Source organism: Jaculus jaculus, chromosome 9 (assembly GCF_020740685.1).
Source record: "Jaculus jaculus isolate mJacJac1 chromosome 9, mJacJac1.mat.Y.cur, whole genome shotgun sequence".
Lineage (NCBI taxonomy): Eukaryota > Metazoa > Chordata > Mammalia > Rodentia > Dipodidae > Jaculus > Jaculus jaculus.
In genome coordinates, this window is record NC_059110.1 from 12,584,932 (window position 1) to 12,611,189 (window position 26,258).

The window sequence follows — 26,258 nt, forward strand, 5'->3', positions numbered from 1 at the left end:
ATAAAACCATAATGGCATGTATCCACCACTATAAAAATACACAACACTTCACTGTTCTAAAAAGCTTCTGTAGTCTGTTATTTAAACATTAAAATTTGATGCCCCGCGTTAGTTTCAGTTTTAAAATGTCAGAAGCATGGCTAATTTATATAAAATATTTATGTTTCACATTCCTACGATCCAAACTTGAATGCATAAAAAGTTTAACTATAGAATATGGTGACTATGAACTCAGTGTATGTGAAAGTCAGGGCCAATAATAGTCAAAAGTGGGGTTGTCACCGTAAAAAAAAAAAAAAAAAAAAACTCCTATTTTACCTTTTTCCAAGTTTCAGTGTCACATAAAATGGAATTCATTCACAAGTGTTATTTCCCAGACATTTGCTATATCTCGTGTTTGCAACCACAACTTTCTTGAGTCACATTGGTTGTGTCATAAGAGGTCCCTTATTCAAATGTGTGGACTGATCAGACCATGATAGCAAACCACTTTTAGGTTGGTTCTACCAGTATGATCCCTTATGCCCAATCACCATTAATCTCACTCCCAACCTCAGGAAAGCACTCTTTCACATCCCACCTTAAAATTTCTTTTGTTTGGGCTGGAGAGATGGCTTAGCGGTTAAGCGCTTGCCTGTGAAGCCTAAGGACCCCGGTTCGAGGCTCGGTTCCACAGGTCCCACGTTAGCCAGATGCACAAGGGGGCGCACGCGTCTGGAGTTCGTTTGCAGAGGCTGGAAGCCCTGGCGCGCCCATTCTCTCTCTCTCTCTCTATCTGTCTTTCTGTCTGTGTCTGTCACTCTCAAATAAATAAATAAAAAAAAAATTTCTTTTGTTTATTTTATTTATTTGAGAGTAACAGACAGAGAGAGAAAGAGGCAGATAGAGAGAAAGAGAGAGAGAATGGGTGTGCCAGGGCCTCCAGCCAGTGCAAAGGAACTCCAGACACGTGCGCCCCCTTGTGCATCTGACTAACGTGGATCCTGGGGAATTGAGCCTCAAACCAGGGTCCTCAGGCTTCACAGGCAAGTGTTTAACAGCTAAGCCATCTCTCCAGCCCTCACATCCCACCTTTATAGACTTTGCACAAATGGAGTCGTAAAATAAGTGTTATATCATGTGTCTTTACTTAGCACAGTATTCTCAAATCTCATCTATAGTTTAGCGTGTGCTGGTCATTGGTTCCTTTCTCATATTGGTAACTTCCTATTCTACAAGCGTCTCACACAGTTTGGTTACCAGTTGATGGACATTTAGGTTGTTTCCTGCTTTGGGCTTCTGTGGATAATGCTGCTACAAATATTTGCATGCAGATCTTTATGTGGGCATGCATTTTCATTTCTCTCGGGTAGAGACCTAGGAGTGGAATTGCTGGTTTGTGCAGTAATTATATGTTTGTGTTCTTTTAAGAAACTGCTGAACTGTTTTCCAAAAAGACCATATTCCTGTCATTTAGCCTTTCATAACATTCATTTATCCCACCTGTTTTGAACCTTATATGTAAAGAAAACGCACATGCTTATGCATGCGTGCGCGCGCACGCACACACACACACACAGACACATGCCATAATTATTTTCCACAAGATATTTGCTTCCTATTGGAGCAGTAGATAGACAACAAGAAGGACTGTGAAGGAAGCTTACTGGAATTTGTCACTTCTTGTTTCTGACATCAAATACCTGACCAGACACAACGTATGGAAGAAAGCAGGTTTACTTTGGCTGGAAGTTCCGGAGGGTAGAGTGTACCACGGCAACAACAGGGTGTCAGCGTCATGTTGTCACACCAATACTGAGGGGCAGGGGAGGGAGAGAGAGAAAAGGAGAAAAGACAACTGTAATCAGGGCTGGGCTGGAACACCTCAAGCCCCACCCTCAGCGACACCTTTCCTCCAGCAAGGCTCTACCCCCATAAAGGTTCCAGAACCTTCCCAAATATCATCAGCCACTTTGCTGGGGATCAAGTTTTCAAACACATGAGTCTATGAGGGACATGTCACACTCAAACCATCACCATACCCGAGATGCTGGAGGGAGACCAGAGGGAGCATGACCAGGACTTGGGGAGCGGCTCTTCCAGCCGTGGAATCCTGGAAACTTACACGAGAGGGTGAGGTAGTGGAGGTCAGGACACCCAGGGAGCCGCAGGGCCACGCTCCGAAACCCCTTTCCACTGGTCGACTTCACTTTTCCACACAATTACCCTGTTCAACACGAGATGTACTTTTTGTGAGGACACGTCGATCTTACTGTTTCTCTTCCTGCCCACATAGGCGGCATGCAGAGGGTCTGCAGATCTCTGTTGACTACATGAACGTGTGAGGACTTCAGTGGGTGCATGCCGAGTGTTTAAGGGAGAGGTGAACACAGGCGACTCAGAACATGAGAAGGAAGATCAGCAGCTTTGCTCCTCTTGGGGATGTGCGAAACCAATTGGTTTTGATACAAATATGACTCTGGTCTTGACAGTGAGTTCTCATGATGCTCACGGAGATGGAGGAAGTGAGAGATGCTGGGGAGGTAGATGAGCTGAATTGTGGAAAGGAAGGAGGTCATTGTATTTTCTCAGGACATACATAAAGGGACCAGTGCTGTGTGCTTCTGAATTTAAGACTAGATTTGGTAAGACAAATTTACACATTGACCAAAGGATGGTTAGATACTTCTGGCAAGAGAAAATGTGTTTTATTTATTTTAAATTATTTATTGTATTATTTTTGTGAGAGAGAATGAGGATGAGAGTGTGAGTGTGAGCATGGTAGGGCCTCTTGCCGCTGCAAGTGAACTCCAGATGCATGCACCCCTTTGTGCATCTGGCTTTATATGGGCACTGGAGAATTGAACCTGGGCCAGGTAACTGAATCTGGGCTGGCAGGCTTTGTAAGCAAGTGCCTTTAACCACTGAGCCATCTCCTCAGCCAAAGAGAACAAGTTTTTAATAGCATTCATATTCCGAGGGATTGTGCAGGTCCCAATTCATAACTTGCCAAGTACCTTCCTAGAAAAGTAAGAGTCACTAAAGGGGAAGGGCACCATTCCAGTAAGTTATTTTAGATACTGGAAGTGGTGAGGGGTGATCAGAAAGTATAGGAGGAGGAAGAGGAGGGCAAAAGGAAGGTTGTCATTCCCTCATAATTCAGCCATTTTGTGATGGTCATTTTTTGAAGTTTTTTTTTTTTTTTTTTTTGCAGGTGAAATAAACAAGGGCCATTTTTGAGACAGTTGTCTGTGATTCTGAACACAGAGTAATGACAAAGAATGCCTCTGTTTATCAGAAGAAGATATACTGGGGAGGTATCAAGATGGTATCTCTCAAGTGTGTGTATGGAAGTTCAAGAGTAGCATTGCAGCATTGGTTCTCTCAATACACCTTATTTGAGGTAGGGTCTCTATCATTTTTTACCAGGTGGGAAGGCCAGAGCAGCTGCCCCACAGATTGCAAGGTTTTCCTGACTCTGCCTCCCAGTACAGGAGAATCTTGAATCATCTCGTTTTCTTCAGGACGTACTACCACAAAGGGACCAGTGCTGTGTCCAGGAGAGGAAATGATCAGGCAAGATGGAATTTCAGATGTGTGTGCCACTGTGCGCCTGGCGTTAGTTGGGTGCCGGGGATCAGAACTCCTGTCAGTAGGTTTGCAGAGCAAGTGTCTTTAACAGCTGAGCTATGTCCCTAGCCTTGTTTCATAGGTAAATATGTGTGGTGAATATGTATGCGTGTGCCTGTGTGTATGTGTGTGGGCACATGTGTGTATGGGTGCATACATAGAAAGCAGAGGTTGTGTCACATGTCTTTCTCTGTTACTCTCCACTTTACTATTATTGCTTTCGAGGTAGGGTCTCACTCTAGCCCAGGCTGACCTGGAATTCATTATGGAGTCTCAGGGTGGCCTCGAACTCACGGCGATCCTCCTACCTCTGCCTCCCGAGTGCTGGGATTAAAGGCGTGGGCCACCACGCCCGGCTCTGCCTTATTTTTTGAGATAGCTTCTCTCACAAGCTGGGGTGCACTGAGTTGGCTAATCTAGCAGGCCAGCAAGCCCTAGAGATCCTCTTGTCCCTGCTTTCCCAGCACTGGGATTACAGGCGCTTATCATTACGCCTGGCTTTCATGTAGGTGCTGGAGTCCGAACTCGGGTCCCTCACGCTGTGCAGCAAACACCTTGTTAACAGGACCACCTCCTGAGTCTCCCCGTATGCCTCAATTTTGGATGGGCTTTTGTATGTTTTTCTATGTATTCATTTTTCTGTTTGTGTTTTGGTTGAGTAAAGGACAGGGACATTGGAGAAGATGAAACTGTGGAATTAATTAGGGTTTTAATCATCAAGGGCTTTCTGGGGAGGTACCTAGGCTTTATTCAAGAGCACCTGGGATCCATGCAGGATTTTAATTAGAGAAGTGACTTGATGCATGCTTGTCATGTAGTCATTTTCTGGAACTATGATCTGACTGTTATGCTATGTTGGATGGAAGGAGAGGATTAGAAGGAAGAAAAAAAATGGTTTCGGAGAGTTTTCAGTGATTCAAGAAAAGCGGGCTGGAGAGATGGCTTAGCAGTTAAGCACTTGCCTGTGATGCCTAAGGACCCCGGTTTGAGGCTCAATTCCCCAGGACCCATGTTAGCCAGATGCACAAGGGGGTGCACGTGTCTGGAGTTCGTTTGCAGTGGCTGGAAGCCCTGGTGCGCCCATTCTTTCTCTCTCTGCCTCTGTATCTCTCTCTGTCTGTTGCTCTCAAATAAATAAATAAAATAAACAAAAAAATTTAATAACAAAATAGAAAAAGCTACTAGTGATGGGAAGGAGGTGGCAGTGGATGAACTAAAAGCCTGTGGAAAATCTCGCAGTGACAGATTTGCTTGCTTGCAAGAATTCCAAGAAGGGGACATCATGGTCCTTTTTCTATGACAAAATACCAGTTGATTGATATAAAAGCTATTTGTTTTGCTCACATTGTGGAGGCCCAAGTGCGTGGTGCTGGCATCTGCTCACGTGAACTGCCCATTTTGTGGTGGTGAGGGAGAAGGAGCAGGTCACGGTGATGTGCGAAAGGATTCGCTATGTGGAGTGCCTTCCACTACGGCAATCCAATCTCATCACAGTCAAGCCAATCCCCAGAAAATGAGAATTCACTCCCACGAGACAAGCCATTAATTCCTCGGAATGACTTGTCTTTTAAAGTCCAGCATAACATTTGGTGGAGACAGGAAATATTGAAGTCATAGCGGGGATGGAATTTAGGAATGTCTGAACAATCTCTCTCTTTGTGTCTTTGCATCTTGATAAAACCCAGTAGATTGTCAGTTGGAGCAGGGGGCACCGAAGGAAGAGGAGGCATACTGTGGGATAAGATGGTGAACTGGGCTTTGGGTTTATCATTCTTGGAGAGCCAACAGTATGCCCATGTGAGCATGTGGATGAGTCAGTTGGAAGTCAGGGTTAGGAGCTTCAGGGTTGAATCTCAGTTCCAGCTATAGATTGTGTGTGTGTGTGTGTGTGTGTGTGTGTGTGTGTGTGTGTGTGTGTGTATAATGGTGATACATGAAGCTATAAAAGTGTGACTGGTCACCATGGACAGCTCCGCACTGGAAAGAGTGCTGATCTCTAGACTGAACTCCAGGGAGTGTGGTCACTGAAGGAAGAGAAGGAGACAACGGGTGACAGAGAGGAAGGAGAAGTTAGAGGAAAGGTGAGCAGCTGTGATGCCCACCAGGAAGATCAAGATAGGAGGCCACTCCAGGAGGAGGGAGTGCACCGTGCTATCGGTTATGAGAGTTGAGTTAAAAGGTGCATGGGACTTAAACACTTAAAAGCATTCGGGGTTCCTGGCATGGAAGTTTTCTAGAACAGTTACCCTAGAAATCAGTCTGAGGAGAAAGCAGAAACTAGTGGTGAGTATAAATGATTGTTTTCCTCAGAACTAGTTAAAGGAATTGACACAAAACACCTTAGAGTAACATTTGCTTTTATTAATATAGTCCATATAACAATAACTATTTTAAAGTCAGTGGTCCAGGGACAATTCAGTACATACACACTGCTGTATAGCCACCTTCTCTAACTGCTTCCAAAATATTCCCAAGTGGAAACCCCATTCCCTTTACAATCCCAATTCCTCATTCTCCAGGCTCTTGAAAATATATGTATTTGTGTTGTCTTTATGACTTTTCCTGTCTGCATACTCCGTATACACGGAGTCCTGTGATGTGTGGTCTTGGTTATATGATATCTATCTCATAGAATAACGTTAAGATTTATATGCATGCCCTGTGTCAGCATTTCATGCTTGGATGGCTGTGAATTGTTCCCCTATATGGGTATATCCATGTGTTTGTCCATCATCCATTGATGGGCATTTTGAATAGTTTAACATTTGGCCTGTTGTGAATGGAGTTGATACAAGTGACCAGTTTTCAAAAATTATACTTTCATGTAATGCTAATTGCAAGTCCACATGAAAGTATTGTGCACTGTATAAAATGCTGACAAATGTTGATTTACGCATCCTGTGTTCTTTAAATACTTATGTTCTCTTTGAGATAAGATTGGTGAAGCCACCATCTAGTAGATAGCAGCTCATCAAGAGATACATTATCCATATATGCGTATATATATACATGCGTATATATATATACATATGCGTATTTATATTTAGAAAAACAAGTGCCCACTCTACTGAGTTTTCTTCTTACAGGAATGGCATTGTAGGTGCACAACTAGATAGAGGCATGGAGGAGACAGACAAAGGGGATGGAGTTGGAAAACTAGTAGTCTAATTGTTCTCTCATTGTCAGTGTGAGGGAAAGATAGAGGGACTAAGTGAATGAGGGACTCCATGGGACATATTTACTAGTTAGCTGTTAAAATGAAAATCACAGTTTCAAAATCGATTTTTATTTATTTCCCAATAATTACCAGCTCATTTATATGTAGTCTTGTCACTTCTCTGCTTAGAGGCACTAGGATGGATGAAAGATTAGGATTTATTTATGACAAATGGCTTACCTTCTTTGTGGATTATCTCAACTTTAGTCATAAGATATAAGTAATATACCATAAGATATAGTTCAAAAGATTCACAGAGAGGTGGAGGCCTCATAACATTTCCTGTGAACTTTTTGGTGACTTAACACAATATGGCTTCTGTGTTCTCAATATTGCCATTCTTTCCTGGTCTTTCCTTTATGGGAATCAATTATGAATCCGAGATTTTGTAAGTTGTGGCCATGGTTTAATCCCCTAAACATTGGGGAGGAAATAACTTTCGTGGGGTGTTTGTGAAATGTTTTGTTTTTTTTCTGGGCTCATTTAAGTCATAGCAATCAGCAAGAGGATGCTGTATGATAGCAGTGTGGCTTTGCCGGCTCCAAGGTCAGGGCTCTGCACCCTACCTCAGGGATGCTAATGAAGTTTTGCTTCTCGTGCTTCTGACTCACTAGAATCTTAGGGTGAGAATGATGTTCGGATGTCTTTGGGCTCAGCAGGAAGTAAGACTCCATGAATGGGTTGACTTTATGGTTTCTATGAGGATGAGAAAGGGGCAATGTTGACCATCTGTAAAGCTGTGTCATTTCATTTCTCTTGAAAAGAGTCTGGTGCCTTATTAGAAGGATGTTAATTTCCTTCATAAACTTATGTCTGAGATAAGTCTGTGGTCAGTTAATGCAGACACGGGGTGAGGACTTGTGATTCGCCGTTATTTCACTTCTGCCATCTCTATTCCGTGATCTCCGTCAGTCCTTCCCCCAGGGATCAAGGGCAGAAGCATTTAATCTTACATGTGACATGAATTTGTTTCAGGCAGAGAAAGCTGATGGGTTTGTCAACCTGCCCGATTTCACGGTGGAAAGAGCATCCGAATGCAAGAAGAAACAGTAAGTGGCCTTTTAGTTTCCATAAACCTTTGGGCCAGGATGGCTGCCGTCTGCAATGTGGGGTGATTTGGAGGTGGGCAAAGGTACCACTGAAGTGTCTGAGCAGTCTGAACCCTGTGGTTGGCGTCGTAACTACTCCGAGGCATATTTAACCTCTCAGGTTTTAGCGTTTCAGGGTAGGGGGCAGATGGGATTTAAACCCCACTCAGCCTTGGCGTGGCATGCCCCTGGGGCTGTGGTCTGTGATGCCTTTGAAATACGGAGTGTCCTGTTCATGATAGCAGGGGATCCGAATCTAAAGTTTGACCTTGTCAAGAACAAACAGCTAAAAGTCCCAAGCAAAGTTTACCTGACAGAGTTACAGACACTCGGGTAAGACTAGCTCATCTTGGTTCCTGGTGTTATCAGTAGCAGCACTGCTGGTGATTTCTCCAATGCCAAAGCATGGGATTGGACCTGGCTGTAGTGTAAGTCCAAGTGACCCATGAACTGATGGGAAGAAGGTGTTCTCCATCTCATCATCCTCCTTCCCTGAGAAGGACGGAGCCAGGAGAGTTCGTGAGCACCCCAGAGCCCAGGGTGAGCTGGCTCTGTACTCGGGGGTCTGGACTTGCAGTCACGTGCTCTTCCCACGAGAGAACCCTGCTGTATTTGCACTTAAGTCCTCTCTCACCTTATTATTTCTTCTTTCTCTGATGTCTTCTCTGATTTTATTATAAGGGGCATTTTCCTATTGACCCCTGGTATTAGTTGTGACAATTGATTTTTTCCTTGTTAGAACAGAATGAACCAGAGTTAATGTTCATTCTTTTTTTTTAAATATATTTTTTAATTTATTTATTTGAGAGCAACAGACAGAGAAAGAGGCAGATAGAGAGAGAGGGAGAGAGAATGGGCGTGCCAGGGAGCGAGAGGGAGAGAGAATGGGCACGCCAGGGCCTTCAGCCACTGCAAACAAATTCCAGATGCGTGTGCCCCCTTGTGCATCTGGCTAACGTGGGTCCTGGGGAGTCGAGCTTCGAACCGGGGTCCTTAGGCTTCACAGGCAAGCGCTTAACCACTAAGCCATCTCTCCAGCCCCATTCTTTTTTTTTTAATATTTATTTATTTATTTGAGAGTGACAGACACAGAGAGAAAGACAGATAGAGGGAGAGAGAGAGAATGGGCGCGCCAGGGCCTCCAGCTTCTGCAAATGAACTCCAGACGCATGCGCCCCCTTGTGCATCTGTCTAACGTGGGACCTGGGGAACCGAGCCTCGAACCAGGGTCCTTAGGCTTCACAGGCAAGCGCTTAACCGCTAAGCCATCTCTCCAGCCCCCCATTCTTTTTTTTAAAAAAAAGTTTCTTTGAGAAAGAGAGAGAGAAAGAATGGGCATGCCAGAGCCTCCAGCCACTGCAAATGAACTCCAGATGCATGTGCCACCTTGTGTATCTGGCTTTCATGGGTACTGGGGAACCAAATCTGGGTCCTTTGGCTTCACAGCCAAGTGTCTTAACCACTAAGCCACCTCTCAGCCCAGTGTTCATTCTTTGACAGGCAACTGCTGTGCCCTGTCTTCTGTCAGCTGTGTTTGATGCTTGTGATTTTGATTGGTTATTAAAAAATACACCTCTGTCCTTCCAGTGTGAATGGTAAAGTAGAAATACATTGTTAACTTTAGTGCGTTATAATTTTGCTTTAAGCTAAAATTCACCTTGTATTTTCCCTTTATTCATATTGTCTTAGAGCTATTCATGAATTGTGAAGTCTGAAAGATCCATCTCAGACTATCATCCTATAAATAAAATCCCATTGTATATCTTACTGAAGTTGAATAAATGCTTTGTTTGAAGGAGTTGATCTGAATATTTCAATGTTGCATCTCAATAGCTGTAAATGTTCACTTACTGTATCTATATCATGAAGCAGTTAGCAAGTGAAAAAAACTACACTTGTAGTTATAAAATGTATGCCATCAACTAGTTAAGATTCTTTCTTGTCAAGATAAACTGTTCTTCAGTTCCCTACATGAGATAGGGCCTGGATAGTTGGTATTTAAGGTGACAATAAGTTTTTAAAACACTAACTCTTCCATGTTTGCGCTTTCTTCCCTTCTAGCGCATTTAAGATCAACCACACGCAGATCAAGACTTTCTTCTTTGCAGCTGAGAATTCACAGGAAATGAGTGTGTAAGTCGAGGACGCAAGTAAAGCCAGTGCTCGGGAGAATGAACTGGTCAGGCGCTTGAATTTCCAGCCAGTGTTCCTATCAATTATTGTGCTATTTTTGGCACTTTAAGTATCCTTTAGCAGCAATAAAAGCATTTTGCTTTTTGTTTAGTATTTGAAGGTGTTTGGGGTCACTCCATGCATCCAAATGGCTATTAACAGAAGAAGTTACATTCTTCTGGGGGAAGCCACTATGTTGAGCAAAGAGTAGACAGAAATTATGATGAGAATATATTAAGAGGAGAATAAGCATCACCAGGAGAAAGACCTGAGTGTAGCGTGCAGCTCTGGCCACGTCGGTGCAGCATGAACTTTGAGCTCTGTGATGGGCACGGGGGTCCATGGACTTAGCAGCCGTCCACGTGTCATCCGAGCACTTGCTTCAAGGGCATCTATACCTAAAGTGTCACCTCGGTTTTCTGCTTGCTCTGTTGAAGTCTGTGTGCTTCACTCATCCTGGTTTAGACACAGGCCATTGTTTGGATGAGGCTGTCTGTGTGCCGGCAAGGCATCAGAGGGCCTTCTGTATAAAGGCCTATTTGCTGAGATCTCAGTGCTGCTTATTACCATCAGATATCCATCAAAATAGGTTTATGAGGTATTATGTGCCTCATTGAAGCAGACGTAGGATGGTAGAGTAAACACACATGTTACCTGTAATTCCTTCTTTCATGGGGCTTATGCTGGAACATTAATTTGCACATAAAAATTTCTAGCTTATCTGACATATATACTTTTACTCTGTCTTCTTTCTTTAGAAAATTTAAGAAAATAGAAACTACCTTTCAACACACACACACACACACACACACACCCCTCCCTCTTTTGAGGTCTTCTCGGTTTCTCTGTCTAACTGCTCCTCTCCGCTCCATCTCCTCTGCTGCCCCAACTTCGATCGTCTCACCGCGTCTCTTCGGATGAGAAAACAATGGCTTCCCAGACGTTGGGACACCCTGGGCTAGACATAAGGCGAGAGATCAGCAACTGTTTCATCCAAACATGTTCTTCGTTTACTTAGCTAAAGAGAGAAGCTGTTTCCACATGACTCCTGAATTTAGCTCCTCCCCCTTAGGTTTTCAAACATCTGAGGAGGAAAAAACAATAAGAGCAGATACACAAAATGAAAGGTTTTAAAAATGTCATGCCTCTTGGCACTCCTCCTTTGTATTACGCTGGGGACGGTCCTGTTGATTGGCAATCCCTCCCTCTAGAAATGGACAGTGCTCTTTCCCAGCTGTGGCAGGAGCCCTGCGATGGTGGATTCATCTCTTTGTTGTTGTTGGCACAAATGCCTGGCCAAGGAAGAGCGAGCTTGTTGCAGATGACAGCTCCAGGAAGCGGGTTCTCGTGGACGTGGAGGCGTGGTGACTTGAAGCAGCTGCTCACACGCAGTCCACAGCGAGGACCCAGAGGGAGATGCACGCTAGCCTTTAGCCAGCTCTCGCCTTCTGAAAGAGCCCCCCACCCCCCAGGTGATTGGAGGTTGGGTCAAGTTGACAATCAGTAGAAACCGTCACAGAAGGAGAGTGCCAGCCTGCAGCTGAGCCGCCACCGGGGGCTGCATGGCTTCCTTGGCCTTTAGGGGCAGTGAGACTGTGCTTCCCCACACCCGCCTTCAGCCCAGCAGTCACCTGCTGCCCCTGGCTTCTCCACTGGCGGTGCTTTTTCCTTGTTACCATCTCTCCCACCAGATTCAAAGCGCTCTTCTCCCTAGTGAGGGCGGCGTGTCTGCGAGAAGCAGTCCCTCTAAGTGCTTTGTTACCAGTGAGTTTCTTCTGCCACACGACAAACTGCATTTTTTTTTCATTCAATAAAAAATTAAACCCGTACGTGATTATCTGAATCCCTGTATTGCACATAGATTTGCTCTCTAATACTTCCAGGTTATTCAGCTCCCTAACTCCCTATCCCTACACTTCCTCAGCTCTTGTTTCCGTCCTCAGTCTGTTTACCTTCAGGCTTTCTGCTCTCCTTTTGCAGGTTCTTTATTTTATTTTATTTATGTATTTGAGAGTGACAGATAGACAGAGAGAGAAAGAGATAGATAGAGAGAGAATGGGTGTGCCAGGGCCTCTAGCCACTGCAAATGCACTCCAGATGCGTGCGCCCCCTTGTGCATCTGGCTAACGTGGATCCTGGGGAATCGAACCTGGGTCCGTTGGCTTTGTAGGCAAATGCCTTAAGTGCTAAGCCATCCCTCCAGCCCCAGGTTCTTATTTAATAACAGGTGATGTTGCGTGAGTTTTAGCTATAGATATGCTTTCTTTGCACAGGCTACTAAACCAGCACCTGTCACAATGACCAAGGTCAAGATCTCTTTGCCTGTCTCTGCTGTAAAGAGCTGGGAGTTTACTTGAAATTCCTTCAGTGTTTCCTTTTGTGACTTGCAAGCTAGATGTGCACTAAAATTTGAACTCACATGCCTTTACCACTGCTTCTCAATCTCTTCACTGATATTTATGCTTTTCATTATCACTTAAATCACAAATTTTTAAGTTGCTCATCTGACCACTCATGGTTACAAGGCCCATTTTTCTGTACCTGAACATAAAATGCCTTTTTTTTTGAGGCAAGCTCAATGAGGGGGGGGGGGGGAGAAAGAGGGAGGGAGGGAGAGAGAGAGAGAGAGAGAGAGAGAGAGAGAGAGAGAGAGAGAGAGAGAGAGAATGGGTGCACCAGGGCCTTTCAGCCACTGTGAACAAACTCCAGATGTGTGCGCCCCCTTGTGCACATGTGCGGCATTGCACGCTTGCGTAACTTTGTGTCTCCGTATGTGAGACTTAGAGATTCGAACATGCGTCGTTGGGCTTCACAGGCAAGCACCTTAACAACTAAGCCATTTCTAGCCCCCAACACGTTTGCTTAATGTGAGAGAGCAACAGTGTGAGAGAGAATTGGCTCGCCAGGGCCTCCAGCCACTACAATTGAACCGATTCATGCTCCCCCTGTGTGCATGTGTGTCTGGCTTTCATGGGATCTGGAGAGTCAAACATGAGTCCTTAGGCTTTGCAGGCAAATGCCTCAACTGCTAAGCCATCTCTCCAGCCCTAAAATGCTTTTAAAAATATTCGTGTTTCCAAGCTGGGTGTGGTGGTGCATGTCTTTAATCCCAGTACTCAGTAGGCAGAGGTAGGAGGATCGCTCTGAGTTCAAGGCCATCCTGAGACTACATAGTGAATTCCAGGTCAGCCTGAGCTAGAGTGAAACCCTACCTCTAAAAACCAAAACAACAAAACCAACAACACATTCATGGTTCCATTATAGGATTTTATTACTCTGAAAGATTCTCCCATTAGCAATCAAAGCAATATCTCTCTGGAGCACCAAGCCAACTTCGTCCTCCTACAGGATTACACAGATGATACCTAGAGATTTGTTTTGCCACAGCACCCAAAAATCTTGCTTTTCTATTGATTCACTCTTTTAAGATAGTAAAGAATGACTTGGGGAGGTGCAGAGGTTGGGGTGGGGAATGCTGGGTCTGTCGTCGGTGAATACCTACTTGGGTAGCTACATTTCTGAGTGGTGACATTTCTCTGAAGGATAATAAAATGGAAGGTAAGTAGGGTTAATAGAAACCCCTCATGTTCAGTGTAGCATTCAAGTTGTAGGTAGAGGGGCATGTAATTAAGAGGAATGAAAAGAATTGGTTTCTAAGGAAAATGTGAGTTACTGCCTTTTTCTCAGGCTGTGTTTGTAGGGAAAATGTTCTTGTTTTATACACCGATTTTATAACACTCATGTTCTTCCAACACACACATTCTCATCAAGTGAATGCACAACACACTCCCAGCAAACATCTGTCATCTTCTTTCATTTGAAAATATGTGTCTTTTATGAATCCGTGTCTTTCGCCACAAATAGAGGATTTTGTGTACTGGCATGGAGTTTTGTTTTTTCCTTTTTTTAAAGTTCTTAGCTAAGGATGTGTGGTCCTGAAGAAAACTGTTAAATAAGAGTCCAATAATTGGTTACAGACAGTAGCTCATGGTAGCAAGGAAAGGAAATAAGTTTGGAGGAAGGACTGGGCTTTCACTTTGTTACTTAAAAAAAGTTTTATATATTTTATATATTTGTTTGAGAGAAAGAGAGAGAGAGAAAGAGAGAGAGAGAGAGAGAGAGAGAGAGAGAGAGAGAGAGAGAGAGAGCCAGACAGGGAGTGAGAGAATGCATGTGCCAGGACCTCCCAGTCACTGCAAACAAACTCCAGATGCATGTGCCACTTTGTGCATCTGGCTTTACGTGGGTACTGGGGAATTGAACCTGGGTCTTGTGGCTTTGCAGGCAAGTGCCTTAACCACTGAGCCATCTCTCCAGCCCATGTTGTTGCTTTTCATGTTCTGTAAAGGAGTTTAGAGTAGCCTTTTCTTGTTTCAGATGTCTTCGATTCACTTCTCTCTCTGTCTGTCTGTCTGTCTGTCTGTCTTGTTTGGTGTGGTGTGTGCATGCACAGTGGATGTGTGAGCAGAAACATGTGCTCCAGGTGCATGTGGGAGGCCAGAGGAGAATGCCTGACGTCTTCCCTTAGTGGCCCTGCTGATTGTTTCTTTGAGTCAGAGACGCCCACTGAACCGCGAGCTGCTGTTTTTGGTCAGGCTGTCTGACCAGCGGTCTCCTGTGGCATGAATGGGTCCTTGTGTTGGTGCAGTCTTACTTGGCCCCTGGAGAATTCATTATTAATGGAATAAAAATATCAGTAGCGAGAACCTTGCCAATTTTCACCTTATATAAACGTTTTCAAGGAGATGAAATTTTCCAAAGTTGGGGAGTAACTTTCACAGTGTAGCCAGACCTACTGGCTGATGCAACTATTTTCCTAACTTAAAAATGAATGGTTTCTGTTTTATTTTTTCCTGAAATAAGTTAACCTTACTAAGAATCCTAAAAATATGATGAAATGATTAAACTCAATGACAAATGTTTTGATTGTTGCTAAAAAATTTCAAACACAGAATCACAGAGGAGATATATGCTAATATATTTAGAAGATCAAATATATTTCAAACACATATCAAATATTCTGGCTGGTGGCTCACCTCAGTTCTCTTGTAAAACTCACCTATTGTAAGGAAAGCATTGTAAAATCAGAGGTCTTAGGTTTCTATGCCAACAATTTATGCTGCTTTTGAAACAATTCAGACCAACTCGAATTAAGACTTCATTTCATGATAAAGTCTGATAAAAGAAACAAGTTCAGGATCTGGGGTGGGGGGAATGAGCTGGTTAAGGGGCGCATGTCTTTGGTCCAACATTTACTTTGCACTTGAATCTTAGGTGGTTGAATAAACTTGGATTAGCTGTAATCCACCAGGAATCCACTACCAAGGATGAAGGTAAATTCTATTGCCTCTATCTGAAAATTTGGTAAGGCTATCAGAACAGAACAAATCAGGATGGATAAAGCAACTTCAAGTTCTATGTTTAGTCTGATCCTGGTGAAACATAGCTTGGCATTTGAAATAATCTGAAATATGGAGACACACATGTTCACACAGACTCACCTCAGCACAGGGCTTCCCGTGCCAGCTCTCAGTGAATTCACACTTCACCCACACTTGAGCAGCTGTAGGCTTCACTGATATCTCAAACAATTGCCAATGCAAATGTTTTATCACCCTCTTTACTGAATTCTTACTCACAGACATGAGCATGTCATCATCTAGTCAGATAACTTACATCCCACTATTTCCTCTCGGATCGTTGAACATTTCCACCAGGTGTATGCAGAGATAAAATGCTCTGAAACTGTACTCTGAAGGTTATACTGGGACACTCTCCATGTTTCTAGTTCAGTCCATACCTTTCAGGGTTGGTTTACAAGATACAGGAGTTTAGTCCTTAATGATGCAATTACTCCTTTATGTGGAGGAGAGGGAGACTTTGGGTTTCAGGGCCACTGAGCAAACCCTGGTGCCGAAACCCTTAGACTGCAGGATTGCAAACAGGGAGTCTGATGTTTGCTCGCAAAAATCTTAAACTTATTAATGGGCAAGTGGCAACTTGATTCAAAAAATAAATAAATAAAGGAATTCAACTTGATAATGTGCCATCAGTGTCTAACCACCTTTTCAGTTCCATAAAATATATGCCCATTGGCTACCAACTGGCGAAAAGAGAAGCTGTGCAAAAAGGACTCCTGATTCTGGTATTTAAGATCATCTACCATTCGGCCGCCAGCTATTTCAGTGTCGTCTTCTAGAGCATCCCTTGGGGATGTCCGCATAATAGATGAGTTTACTGGCTCAGTCCACCTTCCCGGTGCTCTCTGGGTACCATGGGTGGTTGAGTTATCAGGCCAGGCCCCTCACAAACCTCATTTTTGAGTGCTGCCAACACCCCTGACTATGATTTTATGACTCACAGCTTTTTGAGGAATTCTTTAATGTTTTTCTTTTTAGATTTTTCAAGGTAAGGTCTCGCTCTAGCCCAGGCTGACCCTGGAATACATTCTATAGTCCCAGGCTGGCCTAGAACTCAAGTGTTCCTTCTACATCTGCCTCCAAGTGCTGGGATTGAAGGCATGCACCACCACGCCCCCAGAAGAATTCTTTTTTTTTTTTTGTTTGTTTGTTTCTGGTTTTTTATTTTTCCTGAGCTATGGTAGACTCTCCTTCTGCTCAATGATGCTTAAAAGCACAAGCAGGGTAGGGCCATATGTTTCTCCCTCTTCTAGAAATCTTTTGCACCAGGTAGTTCACTGGGTTCTTACTTTGTGAATTGGGTTGAAACTGCAATAGCCAGATGGAAAGGGAGACCTCTGCTCATGCCTCATGCATTATGGAAAGAAGCAACGAGAACACTGAAACCTAAAGCATTTTTGTTTATTTATTTATTTTTTTTCATGTAGAATGCTACAGCGAGAGTGAGCAGGAAGATGCGGAAATAGCTGCCGAGACACCACCCCCTCCTTACGCCTGTGCCACTTCCTCCACCCCTCCGGTGAGTGCACCATGTGCGGGTCATTGATCACATGGGTGGGAGGCATTCCTCCAGCCACGCCGACGCTGCCTCAGCTGATCAATTTTTAAGAACTGACTAAAGGAAGGAGCGGTCCTCAGGGCTGCTGATGTTGAGCCTTCTCCATAGCAACCCACGGGTATGACAAACATGGTGTGTTTGTGTATGAGCCACGGGTGAATCCCGGAGGTGGAAAGGGCTTCTGAGTGATAGGCCCATTGTTGCATGATTTTTGTTTTTACCCTAGTTATTCTCAGAAAGAATTTCTAGTGCCTGGCTTAGGTGCCTGTATTGTAACAACATGAACTGAAGTTAAAAATCAATAAAAAACAGAGCAGAAAAAGAGCACCATTAAAAGTCAGGAGTGAGGCTAGTTCACTAATTTGCTTGTAGAGTGATGTGTGTTCACTTAAAAAATTAAAAAAAAAAAGGGGGGGGTGGGCAGGCTTGGTGGTGCACGCCTTTAATCCCAACACTGGGGAGGCAGAGGTAGCAGAATCGCCGTGAGTTCGAGGCCACCCTGAGGCTCCATAGTGAATTCCAGGTCAGCCTGAGCTACAGTGAGACCCTACCTCGGGAAAGAAAATAAAAATACAAAAAGAAGCCAAATTTCCTTCTAAGCTTTAGAAGTTGAGGCTGTTAGTAAATACCATAGTTTTGTGGACTGGGGAGATGGTTCAGCGATTGAAGTTGCTTCCTTGTGAGCCTGCTAACCCGAGTTCAGTCATTGCAAGCTCCCACATAAAGCCAGACACACAGCGGCGCAGACGGCTGTGACCCCGATGCGCCTGTGGGGATGGGAGGTGAAGGCAGAAGAGAGACCTTGTCTCAAGGAAGGAGGAAGAGTGCAGACACCTCAAGCCTGTCTGCTGACTGCCACACATGCGTGGTGGCACGTGTGTCCCCAGCCACCACAAATAAGTCACAGCAATAACTACCATGTGCCAGGCGATGTAACTCAGCTTCATTTAACCTTCACACAGCCCTGAGAAATGGCATTATGTTTGCATTTTGGTGATTACCAATAAGGCCAACCTTCTTTTCACGTATTTGTTCCATTGTTAAGGTTCTGTACATTTTTAGCTATTGCTTACTCTTCTGGTTTCTCGTCCTCATTTTTTGATTGATAGGATTTTAAAAGTTTTCTTCTCTGTTTGGCATAATAAATGCATATATCATATGTATTAACTAAAAGTGAGCAAGTCTCACTTTTTCTTTTTCTTCTTCTTTTTATTTTTGGTTTTTCAAGGTATGGCCTTGCTCTAGCTCAGGGTCACCTGGAATTCACTGTGTAGTCTCAGGGTGGCCTTGTACTCATGACGATCCTCCTTCCTACCTCTGCCTCCCGAGTGCTGGGATTAAAGTCATGTGCCACCACGCCCAGCTGTCACTTATTTTTTTTTCACATCTTTATCAGTTTCTCTTTGTAAATGGATGCTCTTGATTTTTTATTAATATTTTATTTATTTATTTGAGAGAAAGAAAGAGAAAGACGTAGTTAGAGAGAGAGAAAAAAAATAGGTGCCTCAGGGGGTTTAGCCATTGCAAATGAACTCCAGATGCATGAACCGCCTTGTGCATCTGGCTTCATGTGGGTTATGGGGAACTGAACTCTGGCCCTTAGGCTTTGCAGGCAAGTGCCTTAATTGTGGAGCGATCTCCCAGCCCAGTGCTCTGGATTTTAATGTGTCAGGTTCATGCACCACTTCCGCCAGGGTTACTTTTTGCTTCCTTTCCTAAGATCATGAGGAACTAGATATTACTGTCTCTATTTTATGTCTGAGGAAACTGGTTTAGAGCTGTTGAATGACCTGAGCAGAATGTTCAGTAAATGTGGTGCTTGTGGTCAGACTCTCCAAGGTCTGCTTTTATCTAATGTGCTCCTCCGCTTCTTCATGATATGTGCCCATCCATAGCCCAAACCTCAGGGTTGTTTGTTTGAATAGTAAACACAGGAATGCTGACAAGATCAGTAAGGTCCCTTATAAGGTCACTCAATTCAAAAGATTGTTTAGAATTATCTGAGTTACCAATCAAATGTTGTTTCTCTGAAGAGTTCCAATTTGATAATCTTTTGACAGACCACTAAAGCTAACATTTTTTTTTCCCTACAAAAATACATTGGAAAATAGTCAGATAAGTGTGGGATAGTTGGACTTTCTTCCAGCTTAGCAACAGAATATGTTCTTTCTGCTCACATATTGTCCAGCAGATTTTGTTGTTGTTTTGTCTTGTTTCTATAAAACAGACATGCAAGGCATTTTGTGAAAATAACATTTAGGCTTTTATTTAAACAGATGAAATAAAAAAAAATCTTGGAGACTTTTATCTTGTGCATAAATCAAGTTGTCACCTGACTCAATGTGATATAGCCTAGCTATGAATTAGGGTGAAAAATAGTGTTTTCTAAACTCTTGTTTAAAAACTGAGTAATGAGTTTTCATTATATGATGACGACGCTAACAGAATAAAGTAATACAGTCCAGGAAAATGGAAAACTGGTTGTGGTAGCCACACCTTTATTTTTAAATTTATTTTCTTATTGACAACTTCCTTGATTGTAGACAATAGCACGTGGAAATTCCCTCCCTCCCCCTCCCTTTCCCCTTTGAAACTCCATTCTCCATCATACCCCTTTGCCTTCTCAATCAGTCTCTCTTTTATTTTAATGTCATCATCTTTTCCTCCTATTATGATGGTCTTCTGTAGGTAGTGTCAGGCACTGTGAGGTCATGGATATCCAGGCCACTTTGTGTCTGGGGGGAGGATGTTGTAAGGAGTCCTACCCTTCCTTTGGCTCTTACATTCTTCCAGCCACCTCTTCCGCAATGGACCTTAAGCCTTGGAAGGTGTGACAGAGATATTTCAGTGCTGAGCACTCCTGTCACTTCTTCTCAGCACAATGGTGTTTTCTGAGTCCTCCCAAGGTCACTGCCATCTGAAAAGAAGAAGCTTCTCTAACCAAAAGTGAGAGTAGCATTAATATATGGGTATGAACATTAAGAGAAGTGCTTACTGGGCAGTTTGGTGAGCATAGTATATACACTTAGCCAGACAGCAGCAGATGTTACACACCTATAGCTCATGACTATCCCTGTTGTAGGTTTTCAGTATCAGGGATGTATTCCCTCCCATGGAGTGGGCCTCTGGTCAAATTGGCAGTTGGTTTCCCCCATAACAGATGTGCCACTATTGCACCTGTTGGCTCATTTGGCATGACTGGCCAAATATAAGGCTTGCAGTGTCCACTGTTGAGTATCTCTACTGGTGATTTCTCTCTCTCCCATTGAACTGCATACAGAATTGCTTCTTCCAGCTTTCTGTCAGCTGGTCTACATGGAGGAGGTTTTCAGCTCAGCTCCAGCAGGGTTTCACAGAGACCTTGTAGCCCCAAGTATGCAGAGTCTTCAGCAATAGGGTCTTATCATCTATTCCTGGTGGGAAACCAAGGTCCTTGGCAATGGCCTGTAATGTTTTGAGGGCATCAGGGACCTCCCTGGCCAACAACTCACTGGAAGGTATCCCATCCCTGGCACTGAAAAATTTCTAGTAACAATCTATGGCTTCTGATGTTTTATTGTCCAAAAGAGTAGGTTTCCATATGACATTTGTATGCACTTAGATTTTGGTTAGCCCTCCCTCCAACTTTCCTTTACTCAGTCTCTTCCCCTGACCTCACTTGGGCCTTTTCACCCCCATTAATCTATTCTTCTACTTATATATATACAATACCATCCTATCAAGTCCCCCATCCCTCTCTACATTTAATATCACTACTCAGGAACTGAGGCAGGAGGATCACAATGAGCTTGAAGTGATTCTGACCTCTACAGAGTGATTTCCAGGTCAGATTGGACTAGAGTGAGATCCTGCCTAAAAAAAAAAAAAACAAAAAAAAAACCTTTAAAGTTTAAAAAAATATTAATTGAATGTTTTGTCTTTCTCACTGCTAGAAAGTAAAGAAAGACAAGCTGAATTTTCAGCACCAGACAGTTTAGATGCCTGATTCTAATAGGCCAAATCACTTTTTGTCCAAGAGTAAGGAACACTGTAAAACCTAGCTCTGAGTTATTTGATGCTATATTGGAAAAAAAAAAAAAAGCTTCAAAGGGTTGATGGTGGGGAGGACATCCATATATTCTTAAAGGAATTGGAAATAGGGAGAGGTTTTTCTTTTTGACAGGCTTATTAAAAATAGCCTCAAAATAGATGGGGGTATATACATATCATATTTTTGGAAATAATTTGTAGATATCATTATTCAGGATTTCTTAAATGTCTGCAAAGAATAGAAAAAGGAACTGCCTTCATTCACATTTCAAACCTGGTTATTTTTTTAAGTTACAAAGTGATTTCAGAGTTATAAATATCATTGACGCTTTCACCATGTCATTTTTCTTTTCAGTTTAATTTAAAAGAGTCTGTCGCCTGTGTTCTTCTGCTGAGTCAACGAACAGGTCCCGGGCTCTGCCCTCCTCCATCCTTGCAACAGAGTAAAATAACTCTCCTTCGTGGAGTCAAACTTGTGGGTGGCGATGTGGGGGAGGGGCAGTATAAACTGTAGAGAAGGGGGAGTGAGGATGATGAAGAATCAGGTAGCTTTGTCAGGTGATTCGGGTGACTGGGCCCCTGAAAGTAGACAGAAATGTCTGCCCTCTGCCATCTTCACTTGCTAGAGACCATAGGATGATCTGATTTCTTATCTCTTCCCTAGATTTGTTTTTCTACAAACAACCTGTGCCGCCTTCCCCCCTCCCCCCCAAAAGGGAGTTTTTGTTTCCTAGGATTTAATGTTAACCTTGTGGTGAGTTAAGTTCAGCCTCTGGAATTTGGTATCATGGCTAGCCTCTTTCTGAGACAGCCCCTAGCCCAGACCAATTGGCTGGCCCCCTGGCTTTCCTGAGCTGGAAGGTAGGACCCGTCACCATAAGGTTATCAATCTGTCTACCAGGGGAGGGCAACTTGTTTGGGCACCTGTTCATCTCTTGTGAACTCCAGGTTGCGGTGGAGACGAGAGGAGAACCATCTGTCCCTTACTTTCCACATGGGCTCTTTTCTTTATTTTCTTTTCTTTTCTCTTCTTTCCTCTCTATTTCTCTTTTTACATTTCTTCCTAGCCCACCATGTGGGCTTTCAAACTACATGGGTGTATTCATTTTCCTTCCTTTGCTTCTGTACTTGCCTCAATAAACATAGTAATTTAATAATTATCCTTCTTAGTCTTATTTTACCCAATTTTTTGTTTAGAAGTAAATATGAACCTTTTCAGGTTTGTGGTTCAAGGACTGTCATAAGCCCCTAGTGCCCTGTTTCAAGGAAATTCAGGTGATGAGGCTGGAGATTGGGTTGTGGCAGCAATGGATGGGTCGTCAGGATGGGTCCCATGGAGGGCTCAGGGCCGAACAGAAATCTTCAACGGCGCCGGAAGTCAGGTGGGTGACTAGAGAGAGGGGAGTTTCCTCAGCAGAGTCAAGGTCTCCTTGGTGTGAAGTCATGCCAAGAGGACCTTGTGGCTGGAGCCAGTGAGTTTGAGCAGTTGAGGTGGTGGTGGCCATACCACAGGGGGGTCTGTGAACCATTCAAGGACTGTGGATGCTCTGTTCTGAGTAAATTTAGGGGAGCTTTTGGAAGATGTGAGCATAAGGGTGATGTAGTCAGTTTAACTTCCATTTTAAAAGCTGTCTGAGGCTGGGATGTGGAGCATCCTCTAGACAGCAGGGGACAAGCCCAGAGCAGAGAAGACACACTATCCTCCATGGAAGAGGGGTGTGCACCCACCAGGGAGCAGCGGCAGGGCCCTAGAGGACGCACAGTGGCTGTAATTTGACTATAGTTTTTGGACCACCGGGAGAAAGATCAAACAGTAAAGAAAGGAGATAAATATTTATAAGCTCAGCCTCAGGAGTTTCGGTTTTCCAGATTATTTAAACAGAACAGTTACCACACTTTGATGTTTTTCACAAGTACCGTTCCTTTGTCGCCCCCCCCAAAAAAAATTAACTAGAGAAAATCCAAGTAGCCATTTAGTAAAACTAAGCCCGGAAAACTGGCCAGGGGTAGAGAAGGAACTTGAAGATTTCACCGAGGTAGGATTAATTTTAGAAATTCAGATTTCATTTTAACAGGATATGCCTTATCATGTAAGCATTGAGTATCCTCTTTACAAAGCAATAGAGATGTTGGCAAATGGGTAATTGCACGACAATTTATCAGCAACTGCAATATATCCATGGTTATATACATACATAGGTGCATATGCACACTCACAAGAAAAAAAAAAGATAAAGGAAAATTTACTTTTCTACTCACGATTGCAAAGTGAATTATTATAAACCCTATGGTTGAATATTGAACTGATTTTCAAACTTTCATAAAACTTGCTTGTCTGTTTTTGCCTCAGACAGTTCATTTTCATGGCCTGCACCCCCAGTCCTAAGCTGCAGGGCATGGCTGCCCTCCTGCTGCTTTCCATTCCCGCTGGCTCAGCCCAAGTCCTTCTTAGCTCTTGAAATAGCAGGCTCTTTTTAATTTCCCTGATTCTAGCAGCTTTATCCCTTTAAAAACTTCCCTCCAACTGGAGCTCCTGGCATGTAGTTCTAGCGGTATTGATTTACTGCACGGAGCCTGTCAGTGACTCCTCACTGTTTCTCCAGTTCATTTTCCAACTCTCCAGCTTTTTGCTGAGGGCCGTTTGGATTTCCTCAAGCTTCTGTGACAGTCTTGTTACCCGTCCCTCCTTTGCCATCAGTCTGGGAGCTTCCCACATTTTCCTGCTCTTGTACGGACAGTAAGTGTCCCAACTTGCAGGAAGCATGCTCCCAAACCTGCTCCAGTTCTACCTGCTTAACGTCTTTCACGTCTGCTTCAAGCATGGCTTCTTCTGTCCCTGGTCCTCCAGGCCAGAGAAAATCTGCCTTCTTCAGCTTTTTTAATGAATTATTTTCTTTTAGTAAGCTTCTAAAAGTATGGGTTTCATTATGACAATTTCATACATATATATCTATATGTATATATATATCTATATGTATATATATCTATATGTATATATATCTATATCTCTCTATCTATCTATCTATATATATATCTATATGTATATCTATCTATCTATCTGTCTGTCTGTCTGTCTGTGTGTGTGTGTGTGTGTATGTGTGTGTATATATATATATATATATATATATATATATATATATATTTATTTATTTATTCTTAACCGTCTCAATTTCTGGCATGTTCTATTTCTTTTTGCTTTTCAATGGCATTATAATTGGCCTTGTAACTTTAGATTTTGTGTATGTGTTTCATTTGTATAATTGTGAAGATCTTAAAGTCAGAGGTAGTGTTCAATGTTTTTTTTTTTTTTGTTTACCTACAGTGTTTGTTTATGACTATACTAGTGCGTACTTAGAACTTTAAGGGATGGGCAGATGATTATTGTGACCTTGTTGACACTCTTCAAGAATATTTCCCTATAGATCTTAGACTAAACTCCTTTATAATTGTACGGTGCTTCCATGTACCTTCAAGAAAGATAATTTTATTTGACTTTCATAAAAGAACCTATATTAGTTTTGCAAATGAGGAACTGCATTCCAGAGAAGTGAAGCTAACTGTTATAAGTAACTTCATGAAAGATATTTATGTTTTACTAAGAATTTTTTTTGGGTTGAACATGGTGGCACATGTCTGTCATCCCAGCCTTCAGTATTAGAGGCAGAAGGCATGTGAGTTTAAAGACAGTTAGTCAAAACTAAACAGTGAGATGCTGTATCAAAAATTAATAAAAGGGCTGGAGAGATGGCTTAGCGGTTAAGCGCTTGCCTGTGAAGCCTAAGGACCCCGGTTCAAGGCTCGGTTCCCCAGGTCCCACGTTAGCCAGATGCACAAGGGGGCGCACGCGTCTGGAGTTCGTTTGCAGTGGCTGGAAGCCCTGGCGCGCCCATCCTATCTCTCTCCCTCTATCTGTCTTTCTCCCTGTGTCTGTCTCTCTCAAATAAATAAATAAAAAATGAACAAAAAAAATATAAAATAATTAATAAAAAAGAGCAATAAAAAGGAGAGAGTTCCCTCTAAGCCAAATGATTTGTTCTTCTGATAAATCTTTCAATCTGGTAAATGATGTATTTAATTAAAAAATATTTATTTGTATGAGAGAGAGAGGGAGAGAGAAGAGACAGAAAGTGAGAATGGGAATGGGCTCACCAGGGCCTCCTACCAGCGCAAACAAACTCCAGATGCACATGCCACTTTGTGCATCTGGCTTTAAGTTGGTACTGGGGAATCAACCCTGGTCATTAGGCTTTTCAGGTAAATGCCTTAACCTCTGAGCCATCTCTCCAGCCCTGATTCGTATTTTTATGTGCCTGTGATAGGCCAGGTACTGTTGAGGATCTGGAAAGACCCAACAGATCCAGGCAGGGCCCCATTCCCTTGAACACCATGAAGGGCTGAGTTCAAGAGGGGCTGATTCAAACAAATGACTTGAAGAACTTAATGATGAGTACTACGAAGAAGATAAAGTTAGGCAGTATGCAGGGCAGTGACAGAGGTTGGGTGGAGGGGATATGGCTTTGTCTAGCCTTTTTGGGGGACACCCTACAAAAGAACTGATATTGGAGTTGGAGTTGTCATCAAAGTGATAGGCTGTGGACAGTCAACCAGAGATGTTCAGAAAAGGCTTGTCAGGCAAGGGGAACTGCAGACATGCTTCAGGGCCAGTAAACAAACAAACAAATAAATAAATAAAGGCCAACTTTGCTGGGAAGAAGTGAAGGGATGAAGGGAGTTGTGGACAGGGGCTTTCCTGGAGAGTAGATCAGGCACCTTGTATAACTTCTTTAATGAAGACAATGTATATTTTTCTACTTGTGACGAGTATTGAGAGAGTAATTTTTTAATAGAGGAATATTGTGATCTGATTTATGACTTAGAAATATTCTTAGTATTGTCTGTAGGTTGTGTGGGGCAGAGGGGCTGGGCAACAGGGGAGACAGGAAGCTGATAGAGTAGGATCTGGAGGCCAAGTGGCTTTTCCAGAGTCATGTGGATATTAAAGATGAGTGTGCCCTCCTGTTGCACAGAGCCATGCAGAAGTTCAGTGACAAGGGAGTAGAGTAAGATGCAAGGTCATCATCTCCTCTTCTCCTTTTCCTCCTCCTCCTCCTCCTCCTCCTTCTTCTTCTTCTTCTTCAGTGATGCTTCTCCAAGTGCAGGGGAAC

The 26,258-nt window shown here is 43.2% G+C and overlaps 1 protein-coding gene across 5 annotated transcripts in view; it reads left to right on the plus strand.

Annotated features, from left to right (window-relative positions):
* The window catches only part of Ipcef1 (interaction protein for cytohesin exchange factors 1), a 178,637-nt gene that overhangs the window by 116,481 nt on the left and 35,898 nt on the right, over positions 1–26,258 (plus strand). For all 5 annotated transcript variants that reach the window (XM_045158521.1, XM_045158519.1, XM_045158520.1 and 2 more), the window contains 4 exons: positions 7,802–7,875; positions 9,976–10,047; positions 15,361–15,419; positions 16,934–17,025. In XM_045158521.1, the coding sequence (XP_045014456.1) occupies positions 7,802–7,875; positions 9,976–10,047; positions 15,361–15,419; positions 16,934–17,025 (297 nt within the window). The remainder of the gene's footprint in view (positions 1–7,801; positions 7,876–9,975; positions 10,048–15,360; positions 15,420–16,933; positions 17,026–26,258) is intronic.